Source organism: Talpa europaea, assembly GCF_964194135.1.
Source record: "Talpa europaea genome assembly, chromosome: 15".
NCBI lineage: Eukaryota > Metazoa > Chordata > Mammalia > Eulipotyphla > Talpidae > Talpa > Talpa europaea.
The window spans coordinates 79,148,546-79,169,948 of NC_140083.1; the positions used below are offsets into that span (position 1 = coordinate 79,148,546).

At 53.6% G+C, this 21,403-nt stretch overlaps 1 protein-coding gene across 1 annotated transcript; it reads right to left on the minus strand.

The window, feature by feature from the left end:
* Positions 1-8,382: 8,382 nt before the first annotated feature.
* LOC311185511 (keratin, type II cytoskeletal 4-like) lies at positions 8,383-16,520 on the minus strand (the record flags this gene model as incomplete). Its single annotated transcript, XM_084256136.1, has 9 exons — positions 8,383-8,786; positions 9,060-9,094; positions 9,757-9,977; positions 10,600-10,725; positions 11,753-11,917; positions 12,113-12,208; positions 12,834-12,894; positions 13,899-14,119; positions 15,879-16,520. 9 exons carry the CDS (start codon positions 16,518-16,520, stop codon positions 8,383-8,385), a joined length of 1,971 nt encoding a protein of 656 aa, XP_084112262.1.
* Between the last annotated feature and the right edge of the window lie 4,883 nt (positions 16,521-21,403).

Consider the following 21,403-nt stretch of genomic DNA (forward strand, 5'->3'; position numbering starts at 1 on the left):
CAAGTTGTTTGTTTTGGGGTGCGCCCAGGAGATCTAGGGTACAGCTAGGGACCTTGTGCCTTGGGACCACAGTGGTTCAAGGGTGGGGCATCTGCAGCCACAGCATTGTTGTGGCGGGACAAAGGTTTGTTGTGACCTGCCCACGCCCAGCTTCTGCTCCCTACTGTTATCATCACTATGTGTACCCCAAATTTTAATCATTAAAACAGTATCGTGGTCCTCGAGGGCAAGTGGAAACCAGGAGACTGTGCCCGGGTGCCCACATTCTGCTGGGTGCCTGGGGTGGGTCTGCAAGCCTCAGCGGCGTCAGAGACAGATGCAGCCTGGCACGCCAGAGTTTGTGGCTGTGGATTCTCTGAGAGTCCCCCAGGGTGTAACTTCCCTGACCAGAGACAAACTCTCTCAAAATCTTTTTTTCTTTTTCCGTTTGAGTAAAATAAAATAAAATAAATGACCCTTAAAACCAGATTTAAACAACAAAGAAATACAAAATGCAAGCCCTAATTTTTTGTTTTTAGATTTAACAGACATAAAATTGTTCTATTGCTAAACAGGGAACATTTTTTTGATTCAGTTCCTAAGTGGATATCCTCAAATTCTGTATTTGCATCATCTCAAAGCAGAACCAAGCACTGGAACCAGCATCGGCCTGGGGGTGTTCCCTCTGGGAAGCACCGGCCCCACAGTGCCTGGGCTGAAACAGCAGTGTCGGTCAACATGAATGTGACTTGTCCCCAGACGCAAAGAGTTGAGGGGGCCTCACTTGTGGTGCAGGCGGTTGTGCGCAGTGCTGTGAAGGTGTCCGCAGCCTCTGCAGCACGGCTTCCATTCTGGCCAGCCGGGGAGCTGCCCACACGGCACAGCAGACCTCTCCTGTCTCGCCCCCTGCTCCCCTCAGCAGTGTATTTCGGTCCATCTGCCTGTTCTGTTCCCCACTTTGTCTCTGGCGAATCCTCTCACCCTCCCACACATCTGGCCTGTACCCCGGTTCTTGTATGCATGAATAAATAAATCTTTAAAAAAAAAAGTTGATGGTTTTCATAGAAAACTTGACCATAATTTTTTGAAACTTGGGGATTAAAACCCCTACACGTCCAGCCCACATAGCAGCTTGTCCACTTGGATGGAATGATTTAAAATTATCATCATGGAAACCATGAAGTGGCATTGAAAAAACTAATGATAGGGTGTTAAATGGAGGAAGCTAAACACACAACAGTAGCTCAGCCAAGAGCTCACAATGCTCAGAATGCAGAGAGGCAGGCTGAGCAAATGGCACAGAAAGCGACTCATATGCGAAGGGTTGTCAGAAGACTTTTCTCTAATATTTCCCTTGGCATGTCGGCAATAAGTACACTTTTTTACAAAAGTCAGGGCTGAGGTCACAGCTGCCAACATCCACGGAGGTGGAGAAAGGCTGGTGGTGGGAAAGCAGGGAGCAGCAGTGGGGAGGTGTCCCAGGTGGGGAGGGGCTCTGTGGGCAGCCACCAGGCTCCACACCTTCTTATCAGCCACCTCTGCGCTCTGCTGAGGGAGCGTCTCCAGGAGACACTGTGGGACAGAGCAGAGCGTGAAGCTGAGTTTACATCACAAGAACTGGTTTCAGGCCCCACCCCTGGCTCTCCTGGCCTGTGGTCTAAAGGCCTGCCGCCCACTCTAAAGCCTCAGACCCTGACAGGAATCCGAGTGTCTGTTTCTCAAGGAGTCGATGCCAGAAGGCATGTGGAAAAGCAGGGAGCACTATACACCCTGCACAAGTGCAGACACAGCTATCCTCAAATCCTGGCCGGGCCTGGACCTTTCAATATTTAAATCGGCACAGTCCCGGGCGAGTCAGGACAGCTGTCACCCTAGTCCTGGCCTAACCCCTCAGGAACTCTGAGTAGAAGAGGGAACCTCTAGACCCACAGCTGAAGAGAAAACCAGCAGAGCCAGAGGGAGGAAGGGAACGGAGCCGTGAGCAGGGTGGGTCAGCAGATGAGAGTCCCTGCAGGCGAGGATTCTCAGTCAGGTAGAGGCTGGGCAAAGAGGCAGAGAGAGGGAAGGCAGAGGGTGCATGGAGGAGAGGAGGCAGTCCCCAGGCAAGGGGCAACAGTGGGGTGGGGAAGATCCCTGGGCTTTGAATCCTGGCTTGCCCCCTGATGCCCCCGAGCCTTGGTCGCTTAACTCCTTGAGCCTCTGTTTCCCGGCCTGCAAAATAATGACGCCAGCTTCGCAGGACGACTATAATATGCAGTAAGATCAAGTCCAGAAAAGCACGATGGAAACCCAGAGTCAAGCAAGGGGGGTTCCTTCCCACAACCTCCATGTAACCTTCCCTGAGGAGTCTAGGCCCCAGCAACACCGGCCCGCAGCCGCTGCCACGCTTCCTGGCATCACTCACGGTCAGCTCCCGGCCTGAAGAGCACATGTAGCTTGATCCCTCCACACCTGTCACTACTACCAATGAGATACATAGGAACTCCTTGGTGTTGGGACCAAACTTCCTGGGCCAGGAGCCCCTTCCCACCCCAGGTACCACCCATATTGCCAGACACAGTGTGCCAAGAACAAAGGCCTGCCCAGTGAGTGCCACTGAAGACCACACAGAAGCCTGGAAGCCAAGAGTTTCACCCCATTTACTGATTTTATGCTGAAGCCACTGATTGTTCCTGAGCTTCTCTGAATCCTGCTCATTTGATAGTTAAAGCACATAGCACAACACTCGACAATAAATATTACAAAATCATCACTGATATGATTGATGTCATTTTGTAGCCATGGTGACAGCATTGGGACCAAGAGTACTTTGGGAGTTGTTAAAAGGAGAAGTAACTGGGGTAGGATTGGTGGGAGCAGGGATCTAGCGGGAACTAAGCTGGGAGGGTGGATAGAACGAGATCAGGCACTCCCTCTGGGGTGGGTGACTGGAGGAACCATGTCCTGGCCGGTGGGGAGGGGGGAGGTAGGCACATGGGCACAGGGACGAGGGCAGAAAGCACCCTGCCCTGAGGAAGAGCTGGCAATCAGTGGGGATGAGCCTGGCTCACTCATGGAGGGTGCAGAGGTCTTGGAGTGGAATTTGTCTGGCATTGTTTCAGGTTTCCACCCACCCGCGTGGGGAGCATGGGGAGATGTTAAACAGTGATCAGACACAAGAGGAAGCTCCAGTACAGTTTACAAAGCTTCTGTAGTAACTGGCTATGACCAGTTGCCAGCGTCCAATACCAACACTCCAGTCTGGGTCTCCTATCAGCTGGATGCCCCCTTGAAGGGCTAGGATAGGAGATTCCTAGCAAATGCTATCAACTTGGGCATAGGGTAATTCTGCACTCCCTCGTGACAAAAGAGAATTGGTTTAAAGTGAAGCAAGACAAAATAAATAATAAATAAATAAAGTGAAGCATGAGAGAGATTACCTGTCCAAAAGGAGATATTTACCCTCAGGTCAGTATTGGATAGTGGAGGAAGTTTCTAGAACAAATTACTATCCCTAAAAGACACCCTTCGCCTGGTTGGATGGTGCCCTCCTTACAGGCTGGTTTCACTTATCTGGGGTGTGGTTGGGGCTTCAGAGTTTTTCAAAGGTCTCAGGTGGTTTAATGAGCAGGCAGGTTGGGGAGTCGCTGACCTGGGCCAAGCAGAGGAGAAATAAATTGTCCTCTAAAGGTCCCATTCAGGCAAAACAGTAATGACCACCATCAGAATGAGGCTCCTATCCGGTGCCTTCATGGGCCTGGCGCTGTGTGAGGCCTGTAACTGGAGAATCTCCTTAAATCCAAAACCAACATTAAAAGGAAGGTATTCTTGTTGTCTTCTCCGGACAGCTGAGGAAAAAGGAGACCTGGAGAGAGAAAAGTAACTTATCCAAGGACACACAGAAGAAAGCGTAGGAACAGAGACCTGACCCCAGGCGTTCTGGTTCCAGACCCGCACGTGTCTCAGAGGGACCAAGGTCTTTGGAGAACAATGAGCCCCCTCCTCTGTGCAACGTCTCTCCCTGCCTGCCCCAGTTCTCTCCTTAAAAGGACAACGGAAAGTCAGCTGAGGCTCCAGCTGGCCCATCTTGTCTTAGTTGCCGAAACCCTGGGTTGCCAAGAGGGTGAGGCCCAGGGCAGTTATCAGCTGCCACATCGGGCTCAGGCAGCAGGAGGCAGGGTCCCAGGAGGTGCAGGCATGACTGGCAGGGGCAGCCCCCGCAAATCTGCTCCCTGGGAGACCTGCGTCTCCCAGGTCTGCAGATAGACATCAGAGAGCAGCAGGCTGGCAGAGGGTGGGGGAGGGAAGGAGAATTTCACCCTCCAGCCCCTGCCAGGAAGGACTTCTGCTCCCCAAAGGGGGCTGCGGCAGCCTGGCAGCTCAGGCAGGGATGGCCTTTAATCTCCCCGAATGTGAGTTTCTGTGGCCCCGGGCAGCAGAGGGTGCCAATGACAAGGCAGGGATCAGGGAGGGCGGCCTCCTAGAACTGAATGGATTCCTAGCTTAGGTTTCCCACATCCTCAGACCTCTGTTAGACTCCCTGTACGAGACAGACCTGCGCCAGTGTCAGAGAACACCGGCCCAGCACCTTCATTTTATGACAAGAAAGTAAGTACAACTAGAGGAAAGAACTAGATCAAGGTTACAGGGAAAAGTTGAGAGAACTAGAGAATTAGATGGGATTCCCCGTCCCGATCCAAAAAGGAACCAGGAGGCCTATGAGGAATTCCCCGCAGCCTCTGTGCTCCTGCAGCCTAGAAAAGATGGACACATGGGGAACCCCACCTCTAATCTCTAACAGGTCCTGCCCTGGGGTGCTGGCCCACAGGGTTACCCCTGACAAGCCTCTGACTTCGGGCAGGATGGGCGTTCGGGCAGGATGGGTGTTTGGGTGTTGGATAGTTTGACTATGCAACAACTAAGTCTTCAAGTGCAGCTCTTCAGGACCCAAACCAGGACCCCAGCTCTGACAGCCTTTAGATTAGGTTCCTCCTCCTCCTCGTCTCTACCCCATAAGTGCTCTTGGACCAGAAACTTTTTACAAGGACTCACAGCAGCACGTTCTCATGGCCAAAGTCCAGAGGTAATATTGCTCAGGCATATTCAGTGCTTCCATCCCACATGCTGAAGCCATGACTACTTATACGCCAGGCATAAAGCTGCCAGCTCTCTAGTCTCTGAGGCAAAACTGTGCAGGTGTGGACCCGAAGGTAAATAAGGCTGCAGGTTAGACTTGGGTTAAATTCCAAGGGAAACTTTGAGTCCCCAGAAGGAAACTGGGTTGCCTGGGCAGAGGATGCTTCTTTCTATGTGTTGGATCGAAGAGCGAGCAAGGGCACATTCAAGGTGACAAGGCTGGGCGGGAGGGATCAGAGTTTCAGATCCAAGGGGGGGGGAGTATGAGACTCGGGAAATCCCCAGTTTGTGCCTCACCTTGCCCCTGCTTGGAAAGATTCGAGCGCAATACAAACATAAGAAATTAACTGTTTGTTATTATTCTCTCCAGTTAAGAATAGGTGGGTTCTGAAATGTTGACCATAAATAGCAACAACCCCTTATTGAGAGCTTACTATGCATCAGGAGTTAAATAGATGGTCCCAGTCAATCCAAACAACCTCTATTTTTCTGCTTAGATTTGGAGGGTTGGGGTTGGAAGGGTGGAGTGCCAACAGCTTGCCCACAAGTCAGCCTGTAAGTGGCAGGCTCAGATCACACTTGGGCAAGTTGGTTTCCAAGTCTGAGAGCACCCCCTCACTCCCCAACATGCCCACCCCTGTACTGGATTGCTTTCTCTTTATGAGGCAGTTTAGGGAGACTTTGAGCCTAGGCTTCTGAAGTTTGAATCCTGGTTCCACCACTTACTAATCTTATGATCCTGAATAAGTTCATCCATCACTCCATGCCTCAGTGGCCTCAGTGGTAAAGGGGAGGTAATAACACTGGCAACCTCTGTGAAGGTTACATGAGTTAATTCATAAATGCCATCAGCAGAGGGCAAAGCAAATAACAAGACAGCTTCCACTTTAGAGATTATTGTATTTTCCACAATACACACAAATTTCTATGCACCCAACTATATTTTCCATCCAGGAGGAAAAGGGATCAAAACTATATTTTCCATCCAGGAGGAAAAGGGATCAAAACTATATTTTCCATCCAGGAAGAAAAGGGATCAAAACAGGGGTGGGAACAGCACAAGTGACTATGGTGATATCCACAGCTGATGGTGGGGGGCAGGGGGGATTACAGGGACTGCACCTGAGGGGAGAAATCAAATACTGTGTAAAAATGAACAATGTAAAAAAAATTTTAATGAATAAAAAGAAAAAAACTACATTTTCCATTCAGCTTCCCTTAACAAATCAGAAAATCATTCAGAGGAGGAAAGCAAGACCCTGTGACATATTGCAAATTATTCCAAAGAAGCAAAAAAAAAAAAAAAAAAAAACCTTTTATCACAGACTTAAAAGGATGTGTAATTTCTTGGTAACAAGAAACTTGAGACAAGCTGGAAGCAAATCTCTGTCATTAGGGGCCAAAGACACATCCCTCCAGGCTGCATGCACCAAGATGCCCCAGCAGGATGTGAGGTCAACAGTGGGCCTGGTTTTGAGAGGCGAGGTCACAGCCCAGCTGAGAGCAGGCTGCAGTGGAACAATCCTCAGGCTTCCCTCTCTCAGAATTAGATGACTCTAGGTAAGCTCTTCAGTCTGGAGCTAGAACATTCTCTGCTGAAGCTGCAATTGTTTGGTGTTTCTAACCTGACGATCTCTCCCCACCCGTCTTATCTAAGAGTTTCTATGGTCACCATAAGGCCGCATGTGCTCTTTGTTTCTTTGTTTATCTGACACCCTTAGCCAGTCCTTTATGCTAATGAGGACCGTGCTCTATAAAGGTGCTTCTGCAGGTTCTCATGTTTTCCAACTTTTCTCAGACACAACTAGATCGATTGCACTTTGCAGATACGGCACCTCTTACAAGCAGCAGCTCTGTGACCCCTGCACCGAGCAATTTGTCCACCAGCTCGTGCTCCTTTCATTTTTCCTTTTGGCAATAAAGTATTTTCTTCAATTAAGTTATATCCTTTGCTTTTTAAAAAAGACACAATGCTATTGCATTGGAAAACACATACAATATAGAGTTTGAATGTAGCGGAAACAACTTTTATACGCATTGGGAAACCAGTAAACTCGCGTGACTTGCCTTGTTGCTGTGATCTAGAACCGAACCCACACCATCGCCCAGGTGCATCTGTATTTGGCTTCTCCCACCTGTATGTTCCTGGTTTGAGAGGGGGCTCCCTGGTCCTGCACTCAAACGGTGTTCTATCCAACTGTGTGTGTGTTGGGGGTGGGGGAGGAGTAACCTTGCATTTTTGTATTTTTGAAATTTTTATAATTGCCTTTAAGAATATCTAATGAGGGCCTCCCTGGTGGCGCAGCGGTTGAGCACTGGACTATGAAGCTGCCCGCAGCCTCTGCAGCAATGGTTCGATCCCCGGCCACCAGCGAGGGTCCCACATGGCATGCAGACCTCTCCAGCCGTGCCTGCTGCTCCCCTCAGCAGTGTACTTTGTCAGTCTGCCTGTTCTGCTCCCCACTCTGGCTCTGGTGGATTCTCTCACCCTCCCGCGCTTCTGACTGTACCTATTGCTTGTATAAATAAATAAATCTTTAAAAAAAAAAAGAATAATGATCAGCAACTCATCATAATGAGCTATAATTGCTGAACAATTTCGAACATTTGGAATTACTCAAAAGCAAGGAAATCGAATCTACAACTTCTTTCAAATGCAGTGAAATCGTCATGCATTCAAATCTTATCAATTAGAAAAGCTGATGCGTCTGGTCTGGTGGAGGCACCGCCCTGCACCTCCAGCCTGCGCACTCTCAGAACCTCCGCCCCGGGGCCTGCCTCCCTCCGGGCTTGGGCCAGACCTCTCCTTGCAAAAGGGATGCCCGGGACCCACTGGTAGTAGAGATCAGGCCCAGGGGCCTTGGAAACCAGAATGAAAACTCTACCACTATGTCTGAAACACAATGCAGTTTATTGAAGATACAGAAATACAGAACAGAGAATTCTTTTCTTGCAGCCAAAAAGGGGGAAAGACCCGCTCAGGGGAAATCAAAGCACCAGGAGGAGAAGGGCGGGGGGCGTCTGACTACGGGTGAGGACCCCGGAGAGCTCCGGGGCTGCGGCTGCACAGCCCAGCTCTGGACCCCGCCCTTGGCCCGACCTTGTGGGAATGGATGTTTCTCGGCCAACTCATCCTTCCCGCAGATTCTGAGCAGCGAGGCCAGCTGTGTGGGAAGGTGGGGCGCAGGGGCGCAGGGCGGCGACCGCGTTGAGGAAGGTCCCGCAGGCTGTGGAGAGGGGCGCAGAGCTCTGGTGTGGCGCTGGGAGAAGTGGGTCGGGGGTTCGGATTCAGAACTTGGGGTGGGAGCACTGGCTCTGGGAGGAGCTTTGTGAGATCTTGATAGAGGTGCTGCTGCCCCCGGTGACGGCGCACGGCGCCCCGGAACCCGAGGAGCCTCCGCGCATCATGGAGCCCCCGCCGGAGCTGGAGCCCCCGCCGCAGCCCATGCCCCTGCCCGAGCTGGAGCCCCCGCCCGAGCTGAAGCCCCCTCCGGAGCTGAAGCCCCCGCCGGAGCTGGAGCCCGCGCCGCAGCCCATGCCCCCGCCGCGGCTGGTCCCGCTGCGGCCCCCGCCGCTCAGGCCCCCCTGGCCCCGGCCTCCGCGGCCGCCGGCTCCTCCTCCCAAGGAGCTGCCGCCACCGCCCAGGCCGCCGGCTCCGCCGCCGCTGCTGCTGCTGGCGTTGTGGGCAAACTCTGCAGAGAAACACCTGGCGTCAGGGGCCTGGGGGGTGGGTGCCCGCGAGCCCACCCTCCAGCCCACATTCCCAGAGCCCAGAGGGCAGGGAGGGCGGACCTCAGAGGGGGCACCTGGGGGGGCGGGGGGGGGTTGGCCCCTCTGGGACGCTGGGACGCAGCACTGGGCTAGACCCCAGCCCCAACCCCACAGCTGGACCAGAGCTGGCCCTGCCCTGGGAAACTGCATTTCAGGAAGTCCAGCCCCTTCAGGGAAGGGAACTCGGTACTCACCGATGCTCACGGAGCTCTGGCACTCCCCGGACATCCTGCGGAAGACCCCCCTGGGTTAGCAGTGGACATCAGAGCCTCCCTAGCCCTACATGCACCTTGCTTGCTTAGGTCAACAGCGAAAGCCGGGTTCCCAGACTCCTTCCTGACAGAAGAGGTGGGCTGGACGCTCCTCAAAATACCAACAGGCGCACCCCTTTCTAGTGGGGAAGGTTGGATTTAAAGTATGACCCTCCCCACTAACAGTCTCCCAGAGAGTAACCGCAGTGGAGCAATCCGAGTTACCCCAGGATTCCTCCCTACACCTCGAGATCCTCCTTTTCCAATTAATATCTTTGAACCCACATGGGCCAGAGCCCAGTACCCACATGCCAGCCTCTCAGAACCCATTCTTCAAAAATCTACAATTAAGGCAATAATAAAGAAATGCCTAGACATAATATTTATGTCATGACTCCTCCTCCTTCCTCAGACATGTGTTTACAGACATGTCAGGACTTGAGGGGGCCGGATCAACAAGGATAAGGCTCAGGTGCTGCCACTAATGGCTCAGAAAACATAGCTTTCCCGGAGGTCCGGCAGAATCACACAGCCTTTCAAAGGAGGAGGCGCACACACGCTGCACACACCTGCACACACGCTGTCCCTGGCAGCGGGCTCAGGGGAGCCACAGACCTCCTGGCCTCTCAGAGCCCCTCACCTGCACTCCTCGCCCTCCAGGAGGGTCCTGTAGGTGGCGATCTCCATGTCCAGGGCCAGCTTCACGCTCATCAGCTCCTGGTAGTCACGCAGCAGCTTAGCCAGGTCCTCCTTACCCTGCTGCAGGGCAACCTTGAGCTCCTGGAGCTTGGTGTTGGCGTCCTTGAGGGCCAATTCTCCACGCTGCTCTGCTTCAGCAATGGAGGTCTGCACGCAGGCATTCTGGGGGGAAGGGCAGGAGTCCAATTGAGGTTCCAATGGCAGTCACCGAGGCTCGCCTTGTGTGTCAGGCCTGGGCTGGGGTCACCGCACACAGTGCAGAGAGGGAAACTATAGTCCGCAGAGGGGAGAGCCCCAGCCTGCCAAGTCCCCACTCATCCAAGAGGAGGACCAGCATGGTTCAGCCCTAGGGCCAGCCCCGCCGGGGAGAAGTCAGATTCTTCCTCTATCTCTTTTCTTTAATGGAAGTAATTGAGCATCTTCAAAAACCTCCCTCCTCCAGGAAGCCTTCCTAAATTATCAGAGAAACTTCCTCCTGCCCTAGCCCGTCTAGGGGTGGGTTTCCTTGGCTGGTCTCCCAATTTGATCTTCACACAACCAGCTTCTTTGGCCAACCTCCTGATCATCTCTGTACTCACTACATGGGGCTGACACCGGCCTTCACCTCCGGGGAGGCGGGGCCTGAGCCCACAAGGCAGCCTGTGTCCACCCCTGGAGCTGGACCTGCCCCTCGGCACGCCTGAGGCAGGGGCATGACTTCCCTGTGGTAATTGCTGAGCCCCGAGTTTTAGGGTCAAGTGAAAACCCACAGTTTCAGACACATGTTCTTCTGCCTCCAGCTCACCTGCTTCTTGACGTTCTCGATCTCAGCCCGCAGCCTCTGGATCAGCCTGTTGAGCTCCATGATCTCATTCTTGGTGCTCTTCAGGTCATCCCCGTGCCTGCCGGCTGTGCTCTCCAGCTCTCCCAGCTGTGTCCAGGGAAAAGGCACACTTTCAGCAGCCCCGCGGGGGTCTCATGGGTCCCCAATCCAACCACTTTATGTCACAGATGGAAAAACTGAAACTCAGATGGGCGACCAGCAAGGCCACCCTGCTGGGAGATTGGCGTGTCCCCCACCCCACCCCACCCCGCCTCAGCACTGGGGGTCCATCCTCCAGTGCGACAGCTACCGCCAGGTGAGCAGACCTTGTGCCAGGCCCTGGGCTTCAGCTCCCTGCAGCTCACAGCTGCCTGCTGGGGAGGCACTGCTGGCCGCATTTCACGAGTGGGCACACTGGGGCAGGGGTTACTTGAGAACCACCACCCCACATTCCTGTGCTAGCAGGTGAAAGTGCTGGGACTCGGGGCAGACGCTGCCGCTGCTGGAGCCAACCCCTCACCCGCAGGTCAGGAGAGCAACGAGCCAGCTATGCCCATTCAGGGGCGGGGACTGAGACGAGGAGACAGAAGTCCTGGTGTCTGCCCAACTCTGCCCGAGCTCCTTGTCCCTCTCCCAATTCCTTCCCTTTTCTGTTTGAGACCCTGGTCTCCGCCCCTCGGTGTGCTCACGTCAGCGGCACACACTGACAAGCGCCAGGCGGGTGGCGGAAGAGCCCCGGCGGCAGAGGAGAGGCAGCACGAGGGGCTCGGCTGGAGGAGTCCTCCACCGTGGCACCACTGACAGTCTGGGCAGGCTAACTTTTTGCTGGACCTGGGGATTCTCAAGCACGGGAGGGCTTCTGCCCAGTAGACTCCAGCAGCGCCCACCCTCCCCCCCACATGACAGCCAAAATATCTCCGGGGGAGAAGTCATGCCTTGGGTGAGAGCAAAGTCAGGGTCCTCTAATTAGGCAGGGAGGGATCTGTTAATAAGACCAGGCCCATGGGAAGGCGAGGGAAATGGTCATCCTGGAGATGCAAGAAGAAGACTTGGAGTGGGGCCAGGCCTCCTGGAGGGCCTGCCCAGGGAGGTTGATGGAAGAGACTCTCCAAAGCTACGTGACGGTGGCACCAACCTTGGACTGGTACAGGGCCTCGGCCTCGGCCTTGCTCCTCTGGGCGATGGCCTCGTACTGGGCCTGGACCTCGGCAATGATGCTGTCCAGGTCCAGGCAGCGGTTGTTGTCCATGGACAGGACCACGGACGTGTCGCTGGTGTCTGACTGCACCTGGGACATCTCCTGCAGACACAAGCAGATGCTCCTGAGCACACCCACCACCGCGGAGCCAGCGGCTCGGGAGGGGGCTCGGGACTGACTCGGTGCAGGCAGGAAGGTGTCACTTTTGTCCGAAGGACAGCACCACTCAAACGCCTTCTCCAGGAGAGGGAAGGCAGCGGCTCACGTGGCCTGGAGACAGGCGCCGAGCTGACTTACAGCGTTGTAGAGCGCCTTGAGGAAGTTGATCTCATCCGTCACGCTCTCCACCTTGGCTTCCAGTTCCACTTTGGTCATGTAGGCAGCGTCGACATCCTGGGAGAAGGCTCAGTCACTGTTTGCTCTGACCTGGACTCTGCCCAAGCCTGGCCAGTGAGGGGAAAAGCAGGGGGAAGAGCCCCGGGGACCTGTCTCTTAGGCGCTCCCCTCAGGGTAGTGTGCCTAGCCAGCCACAGACTGACAAGTCTTGACTTTACTAACTGGCTATTGTGCAGGCTGAGCTGGCAAGTACAGAGCAGAAGAACGTGGCCTGCGACCTGGGCCATGACGCTGAGACCAGGAGAGGAGGATTTGTGAGGTCTCAAGAAGATCCCCAATTTGCACTTCCTGGAATGCACTCCTGGAAAATGTCCACTTTCTATCACAACTCAAGGCCCTATCACCTTCATAAAGCCTGCATGCTCATCGGGCATAACATGACAAAGTTTGGTGGGCCCTTTAGACCCTCCTCCAGGGAGGGGAGCCCCTGCACCCTGAGGTGCCAGGTCCTGCCCTTCCCCCACCCCACCCAGCCTGCTCAGGGGCCTCCCTCTGTGAACCTCACCCTCTCCCACATGGCCAAAAAGAGAGTCCCCAGTTAGCAGGACCAAACTTCTACTCCCCTCCCCCTTCAAACCATTCTGTTCGGGGACTTGGGAGTGGCGGGGGCAGGATTCCTTACCTTCTTCAAGACTACAAAGTCATTCTCTGCAGCTGTGCGTTTGTTAATCTCATCTTCATACCTGTGAGGACAGAATCTCTTTTGATCTGCCTTTTCTGGGATGTCCCTGCAGCCCAGAGCTCTTCCCATATGGAACTCAATCGTCTGGCCTAGCCAATTTAGCTCAAGGCCTGTCTCGTTGCAAGACACACCTTCTGAGCTCAGGGGAGACCTGATTTATTCAACTGAGGACTTAGTGTGTGCCATGCACACCTTAAGGGAGTTGGTCACTGGATCTGGAATAGAAACCCCTTCCTAGTGGGGCTCTATTCTGATTAATCCTGGAAGCCTTCCTGGAGAAAGCAGGGTTTTGTTTGTTTAATTTTTAACTATTGATGTGACCACAGTAGATGGCTGACAGAAATTGGGGGAAGGTGCCTGATGCCAACTCTGAGCACAGCAGGCACGGGGCTCTCAGTAGTTACTTAAACAGAGTCACTAAAAATTGTGGCAGGTCCTACTCCATGAATTATGCTGTGTTAACTCATTTCATCCTTGTCACAACCAAAGGGATACTCTGCCCCCATTGTGTAGCTATGGAGACCGAAGCACAGAGAAGCAAAGGAACTTGCCCAAGGTCCCAGGATGAGAATGGGGTTCACCGAGACCCTTGGACCCCAGAGCCTGTGATCCTAACTATGAAGCAAGTCCCTTCTCACTCAGAAGCCTGTTGGCAGCAAAAATAAAACTCGCATTTGGAAAGGAACTTGAAGGTGACAGGGAGACTAGAGGGTGTCATCTGAACCTGTAAAGTTCATGAATGAGCTTCAAGCATCTTGGAACCCTCCAAATTATTGATTAAATTCATTATTCATTAAAACCCCAAAAGTGTGCAGACCCAAATGAGCCATGAGCCACTGACTTCCAGACTGAGGGGCTGGCAGTCAGAGAGAATGGGGTTAAAGTCCTACAAACTTAGTCAGTTGTCACAGAACTCGCCTGGAGCCCGGCCTCCTGCCAGCTGCCCCCTCCCGCCCTCCCGCCCTCCAGCCCACAGGCCCAGGCCCAGGGGTGGGGAGCACCCACTTCTTCTTGAAGTCCTCCACCAAGTCCTCCATGTTCCTCAGCTCATCATGTAGCTTGTCCTTCTCATTCTGCAGCCCACACAGGAAGTTGTTGAGGCTGCTGATGTAGTTCTCAAAGAAAGGGTCAAGGTTGAGGGTAGTGGTCTTAGTGCCAGAGCCCTGTTCTTGCAGGAGGCTCCATTTGGTCTCCAGAACCTTGTTTTGCTGCTCCAGGAACCGCACCTGCCACCCAATGAGAAAGAGGATCAAAGAGCCGCTGGGGCCGGCTCCAATGGGGTGGCTCATAACTCCCCTAAAAGCAAAGACTCAGGGCTCTCCCCATCTGCCCTGAAGCCCTGCATTTGCATGCTGCATCTGTCTGGGACCCCCATGTGGACCCCCATGTGGACAGCAGTGTGGGGATAACGGTGGGGTAGAAGAGCCCTCCTACATAGATCAGGAAACTTAGGCCCAGAGATAATCATGGTCACACAAGTTAGTGAACCAAACTGAACTGAGGTTTCCTGACACTTAGGATCTGTGATCTTCCCACTCATTATAGCATTCATTATAGTCCATTTACTCTATCATTTATTCACTCATTTTTCAATCATTTAGTCCTCAACAAACAGCAGGAGACTCCAACATCCTATGGCAGATGCAGTCTCCAGGGGATTACAGAGCATCCGGGTACCATGCACTAAAGCGGAAAATACAGAGAATCACAGACACAGGGTACAGACGCCCCAGGGGTCAGCCCCTGCTGCCACACCAGGTTCAATACAGGGCTTAGGTGTATTTAAGCTGAACCACTGGCTAAAGCTGTCTCAAACTTTCAACGGCTGTAAAACACATCTGTACGCAAGTTCAAGGCCGACTGTTTAAGCAGGTAAAGCAAATAGCAACGGGTGGCCAATCAACACAAACATTTGCAGAGAAACAAGAATGCATAAGGCCTTCTGCTGGATGCTCTGGACCCCCTTTAAGGATGATGGGAGCTGCTGAGGAGAAGGCCCAGAACAGTGAACTCCTCCTTCTGCTGCAGGAGCAGAGTTCTCACATGAAAATACCTTCTGTGAGTAATTTCTCTAGACACCCTGGTGTCTGCTGGCAACGAGCAAGTTGCTCGACTTTCGAGAGCTTCGCCCCCCAAAAGGTCTGCTTTTCCAGTGTTAAAACCACTTCTCCCTCAGCTTTGCACAGAAACACAATGTGTGGTGATTCCCCAGCCAGGAGTCCCTACAAGCCCTCTCTTTAAGATCTAATATCATCTAATTGTTTTTATTAAAGATCTATTTATTTATATATACACTATTCCAGGGTCACCTATATCTCCATACACTGTGCTCGAGAGTTCCATGAGCCCTCAGTGAGCAGCTAACCAAGCTAAGGGCCATCTAGTCACACAATACCTGCTACCAAGCCCTTGCCCGGGTTGCCCAGGGCACAGGATTCTCGACACAGCATCTCTTCACACACATGGAAATGTCAAATGGCCTCAACATCCGCAGCTCCTCACCCTGAAGTCCCCCTGTGAGAATAACCTCTGACCCTGCCCATCCCACCTCCCACAGCTCTCCCTAAGGAGAGGTCCTTAGGCTGGAAGCAGATTAACTCATCTCTCAGACACACATTCAGCTCTGGTAGAGTCAGCCTCTCTTTCAAAGAGGTACATCTCCTAACTCCTCTAGGATAGAAAGGAATCCTGTGTAAGCTTTCAGAGGGCAATAATGAGGGGACATCAAGATGGCAATAATCTCCACAGAGCCTCTGGTGAGCCACCATGACAGGGCATGCGAAGGGGCAGTCACCCGCTCCAATTGGCAGTTGTCTTCACCATCCGCCGCTCTGGGGAGCAGGCCCTCCCTGCAGAAGCGCACAGGGAGCTGGGACCACAAGGTGAACCTGCCAGTTCTTCAGATTCATGAGGAGAGTTGGAAAAAGAGACCAACCCAGTTAGTCCAGATTTTCTTAATTTCCAGCTGTCCTGAGACAGGCTCACCTTGTCGATGAAGCAGGCGAACTTGTTGTTGAGGGTCTTGATCTGCTCCCGCTCCTGGGTCTTTACTTGTCCAATCTGGGGGTCAATCTCCATGTTGAGGGGCTGCAGGAGGCTCTGATTGACAGTCACTTCCTGGATTCCCGCACCAGGGAAGCCACCACCAAGCCCACCAAAACCACCGTGGCCACCGTGGCCACCAAATCCACCGTGACCACCAAAGCCACCAGCTCCTCCTCCAAAGCCACCAGCTCCTCCACCAAAACCCCCAGCTCCTCCTCCAAAACCTCCAGATCCTCCACCGAAGCCCCCTGATCCTCCGAAGCTCCCACCTCTTCCACCGAAGCCCCCACCCATTCCTCTTCCACCACCCCCAAAGCCACTGGCACACCCAAACCCAGCTCTGAAGGTGCCTCCAGCCACGCTGCTAGAGATCTTTTTATTCCCCCCAAGATTTTGGAGACTCCGGCTGCCAAAATTTCCTCCCATCATGGCACAGGCAGAAGCTATGCTACCACTTCCACCCGAGCGGGAGGTCTTGGTGGAGCTGATCCGACTCTGGCCTGACACTACAGCCGAACTGCCGCTGAAGCCCTGGCGCCGGCTCCCACCGGACTGCTGGTTGCAGTTGGCCTGACGACTCATGGTGGACAGCAAGATATTCCAATGGAAGGGGGGACTCAGAAGGCTGGAGCAAACTCGAGACCTTCTGAGGTTCTGGGCCAGAGATGGCCCTTATATAGGGCCAGGGAGCTTGGCTGGCTAATGGTGCCAGCCACTAATTGAGGTATTAACAGCTTTGGTTTGCCTGGCAGCAAGAGGTCGGGTCCAAAACTCGCAACACACCTAGGTAATCGCCCCAAATTTCTAAATGGCTTTGTTTTCCCAGGGTTACTCACCTGAAATCAGCTTAAGTTGGGAGAGGGGCCATGGCGCAGGACTGGACACAACCCCTAATCCCCGAGAGACTTAGGCTGCCATCCCAGGAGTGACAGATCAGCGTTTCTCTGCTGCTGCTGCGTCCCCACGGCCACTCTGCCAACCCAGCCAGCCCCGGGAGGTGACAGGAAGGGTGCAGAGTCCCACTGAGGACCTTGGGGAGAAGGGCGCAGGGCAAGGCTGGGAAGGAGCAAGACTGAGGAGGAGAAGAAAAGCGTAGAAGTTAGAGGGGGTGTAGGCGCTGTCTCCGAGGCGCCTGTCACCCAAGGAGAAGACACAGCAGGGCAGAGGGACTGGGGCCTCAAGAGAGAGCTGCAGTGAGGGAGCAAAGAAAGGCCTGTTAGAGAACTGAGATGTGTGGGGACTGAGAAGCAAGACCCTTGCAGCACGCTGTGGGAGGGAGGGAGCTAAGGGGAGAGGCCTGCGGGGAGGGGGAGCTGGCGGAAGGTCAGCCCAGGCAGGAAGAGCATCTAGACCACCTGACCCAGGCCAGAGAGCCCTCCAGCCTTTACACGTTCACATTAGGAAACAAATTCAGGCTTCCCTTGGCCCCCCTCCCTCCGCTCACCTGAGAAACACCGCCCAGACGACCCAGGAGACAGGCTCCTCCCTCAGGAAAACTGGAAAAGAATGATGGTCCCCGCGACCTCCGCAGCAGCCAGGCAGCGCCACGCACTTGACTCAGGCACGTGCAGTGAAGGTTCTTTCACAGTGTTCGTTTTCTGAAAAATCTTTCTTTTCACTTGTCCTCATGATCCGTATTATAGGGCTAATAACTTCCAAACACATCATGATCTAGGAGCAGATTATTTTCCTAAAATTTTTTTAAGGATTTATTTATTTATGCATACAAGAATTGGGGTATAAACCAGAGGTGCAGGGGAGTGAGAGGATCCACCAGAGAGAGAGCGGGGAGCAGAACAGGCAGAATGACTGAAATACACTGCTGAGGGGAGCAGCGGGCGCGTCAGGAGAGGTCTGCCACGCCATGTGGGTAGCTCCCTGGCCAGCCAGGGATTGAACTCGTGCTACAGTGGCTGGCGATAGCTTGATAGCTCTGTCTTTAACCCATGTGCCACTAGGGAGGCCCTATTTTCCTAAAATTCTTTACCTTTTTTCCATATTAGAACTAAACAAGTTTTTAGTTTCTTTTGACACCATATTCCAAATTCTTTGAACATTATCATCGTTATTTCTCACTGTCCTATTGTATAGTTGTCTCTCCTCTCTCCTTCTTTGTCCAGGACACATCGTTGTCTGAAATCCATACATTTTACACCAGCCCCATTTCATGTTAATTTCCCTTATCACCATTAAAGTATTTTTAATTAAAAAAAAATGATGACTCTCCCCGAGGCTGTTGAGAGAATAAAATACGAGAGAAGTTCTCTTTGATTGTCACGTGTGGTGTGAACGTCAGTCACTTTTAAGTACTGGCCTCCAACCCCTTCAGCCATGAGACCATTCTTGCTGACACCGCTCCTTGTTGTGGGGAAGAATCATCAAGGTGTACGCAGGTGCAGGGGTGAAAGAATTCACCAGAGACAAAGTGGAGAACAGAAAGAATTCACCAGAGACAAAGTGGAGAACAGAAAGAATTCACCAGCGACAAAACAAATGTATTGAAATACACTAAGAGAAGCAGCAGGTGAGACAGGAGAATTCTGGTGGGAAGGATTTGGGGCTGCCTTTCATAATCCGATCACCCAGGCTTTCATGACTGGGGGAGTCATTGGGTAATCTGAGAAGCCAAGACATGGCCACTGGGCCCGAACAGGACACAGACAGCCCTGGCCATTGGGGCCCATCCCGACTCAGTCCCCCGGGTCTTCCCCGGGGGGGGCCTCAGTCTCCTCAGCACACCCCAGGCTCTGGATCTGAGCAGGGGGTTCACACTGGAGGTGTGGGGAGGGGGAGAGGGGCAATGGGGTGGGGCAACGTCCCACTCTCAGCACCGCCACTGTCTCCGCACTGACACGGATGAGGCCGAGGAGCATCAGCCTGGGCAAGTGGACGGGGCCTGGTTTGGGGGCCAGAGGCTCGAGGGAAGGGAACCTCAGCAACACAGCGCAGAGGCTGCTCGCTTTGCTGCCGGGTGAGGCGGAGCTGACTCCACGTCCATCAGCGCTCTGGGCTCCAAGTGCGGCCTGAGCCTTCCTCCAAAGAGACCCTGCGAGCAAGCAGGGGAATGTCCACACCGTCGCCCTGGCCCTACTGCCTTTTCTCAGACTGTCGCCACGAAGAGGAAATGCTACAGAACAATGAACGATTAGTTCCACCCTTTGATGGGTGCCAGTGACCTGGCCCAGTTTGAATATGCTGAGAAGTCAGTTTGCCTTTTAAACATCAGAACAAATTCCACAGAAATTGGGGTGGAAATTTGCGACCTTAATGAGGGCCCATCCCAAATCCCTTCTTCCTGGCAATTCCCACTGCTAATCCCCTACAGCTGCCGACTATAAAACCCGCTGCTCTCCTGTCGCCTCTTAGGGAGGGAAGAGAGTGCGTGGCGGCCAGGACTCGCCACCACTGGGGCTAGCACAGAGGGGTCCCTCCTGGAGCTGAGGGCACAAGGTCCCAGGAGAAACATGGGGCCTCTCTTTCCAAGGCCAGGGCTAGGCCTCCAGGCTGCCCATGACCAAGGGTGCCTCTGTTCTGAGGACGCGGGGTCCTTACTGGGGAGTCAGGAGGCTGAGGAGGAGGCGGCCCTGGCTTCTCATGAAACAGGGCACTCAGATGCAGGTGCTTAGTGCCAAGGACTTTCTTGACAACCATCGTCATGGCAACTGGGTGATGATGCCAGCTCAGGGACAGCAGGTGGGGTGAGAGGAGCTGAGGGAGAACTATGCAGAGAGGCGCTGGATGGGGGACACTGGGTCAGGGGGCCTTGTAAAGCGTAGGGGAGGGGTAACATTGAGGGGGGAAGAAGAGGGGGAAAGAACTCAGCGCCATTCTGCAGTCAGAAGAGCTCTGCTGTGAAGCTGCCGGCAGGCTACACCAGGTGAACTGTGAGCCCAGTCTAGGGTCTGGCCTCAGGCCTTCTGGAACTTGGGAAAGACGGCCTGGGGCCCAGGAGCTACAGCCTTCAACTCAGCTCAGTCCTGGCGAGACCCACCCAGCCCAGGAGCCTGCAGAGCAGCATCAAGGCAAGTGCTCAGAAGCAGCAGGTGGCCTGCTTCCTGGTTCCAGAGCCCTCCAGGCCTCCGTGTAGCTCATGCATCCTAAGTGGATCTCCTAAAGGGAGACCTGGTTGTGGCTACTGGGCAGAGTATGGGAGGGCCGGGTGAGTGAAGTGCCAGCTTGATCAACTGAAGAGCAGAGAGCAGCATTCACCGTGGGGTGTAATAGCAGCAGGGAGGCAAGTCAGGGGCCACTGTCCAGGAGTGTGCTCTTTATTGGACACATCACAGGCTTCCTCTCAGCAGCCCTGTAGGAACGGGGACTCAGCTCCACTCACACATGAGGGGGAAGCTGGCTCAGGCATTAAATAATTTCTCCAGAGCCCTGCAGACAGTGGCGGAGCCAGACCTCCCATTCCATTTAGACCCCATCTGGAGCCCACACTTACAGTGCAGACATGGGACTCGGGCCTCTGGGAAGGTTCCCTGTGCGGGATCCTGTGTCTATGCCTGCCTGGAGCTCAATTCACGGAACAAGCCCTGATCGGTGCCACTCGTGTTTGGGAAGTGACGTATGAAATGTGGAGGAGTAGGGAGAAAAAGCAGAAACAGGACCCCTCCTTGCCCAAGCATGGCCCCCAGGAGGGCTTTGCATTATTTCCCCAGCAAGAGGGAGAGTTTGTTTTGCACTGACTCCTTCCTGGGGAGGATCACGCACCTTATTTTGCAGGCTGATGGGGTGTCAGAGCCATGGAGCACCCCGGCACTGAGCAGTTCACGCCGGTGACCCTGACTGCCCCTAGCCTCTAACTGAGCCCCCAGTGTGAAGCTCCTCCTCCCTCCCTTGCTTCCCTCACCAGCGACCACTTCCTGACACCTCTGTGCTGGGCACGGCCTTGACCTCTCTGGCTTGCTCTCCCTCTGCCCTCCGTTCATCCACAGTCTCCTGACAAACATCTCCCCCGTCTCCCCCCAATCCAACTGAATCACGATTTAGGAAAAAGTCTGACCAGCCTAGCCTGTTGAGCTCTCTCCTGTCTGGGGACACCCAGAGAGTATCAGATCTTAAAACCATATCAGAAGGGAACAAGACCTTGTGGCTTGAAAGAAGGTCTTCAGGAAGGTCATCTGGTCTGTTTGACTCTCCACTGTCCAGGGTCACAGCTATTCCACACGTGAAATTGAGTTAACAATACTTCTTCCAAAAAGGTGCAGGAGTGCTAGCAGAAAAGGCAGGTGGAATCTGCCTACCCCCTACCCTCAACTCACCCCTTCAGCTGAACAAAGTCTAGGTATACACAACTGGGGTAAGCCTCAGAGGCATGATGCTGAGTGAAAGAAGTCAGACTCAAAGGTTGCCCACTATAGGGTTCATTTATAAGAGAACCTCAAAAGTCAAAAAGACTCTCTCTGTCTCTACTCTTGCTAGTTAACTCTAGTGACAGAGCACGGGTAAGCTGTAGGAGACAG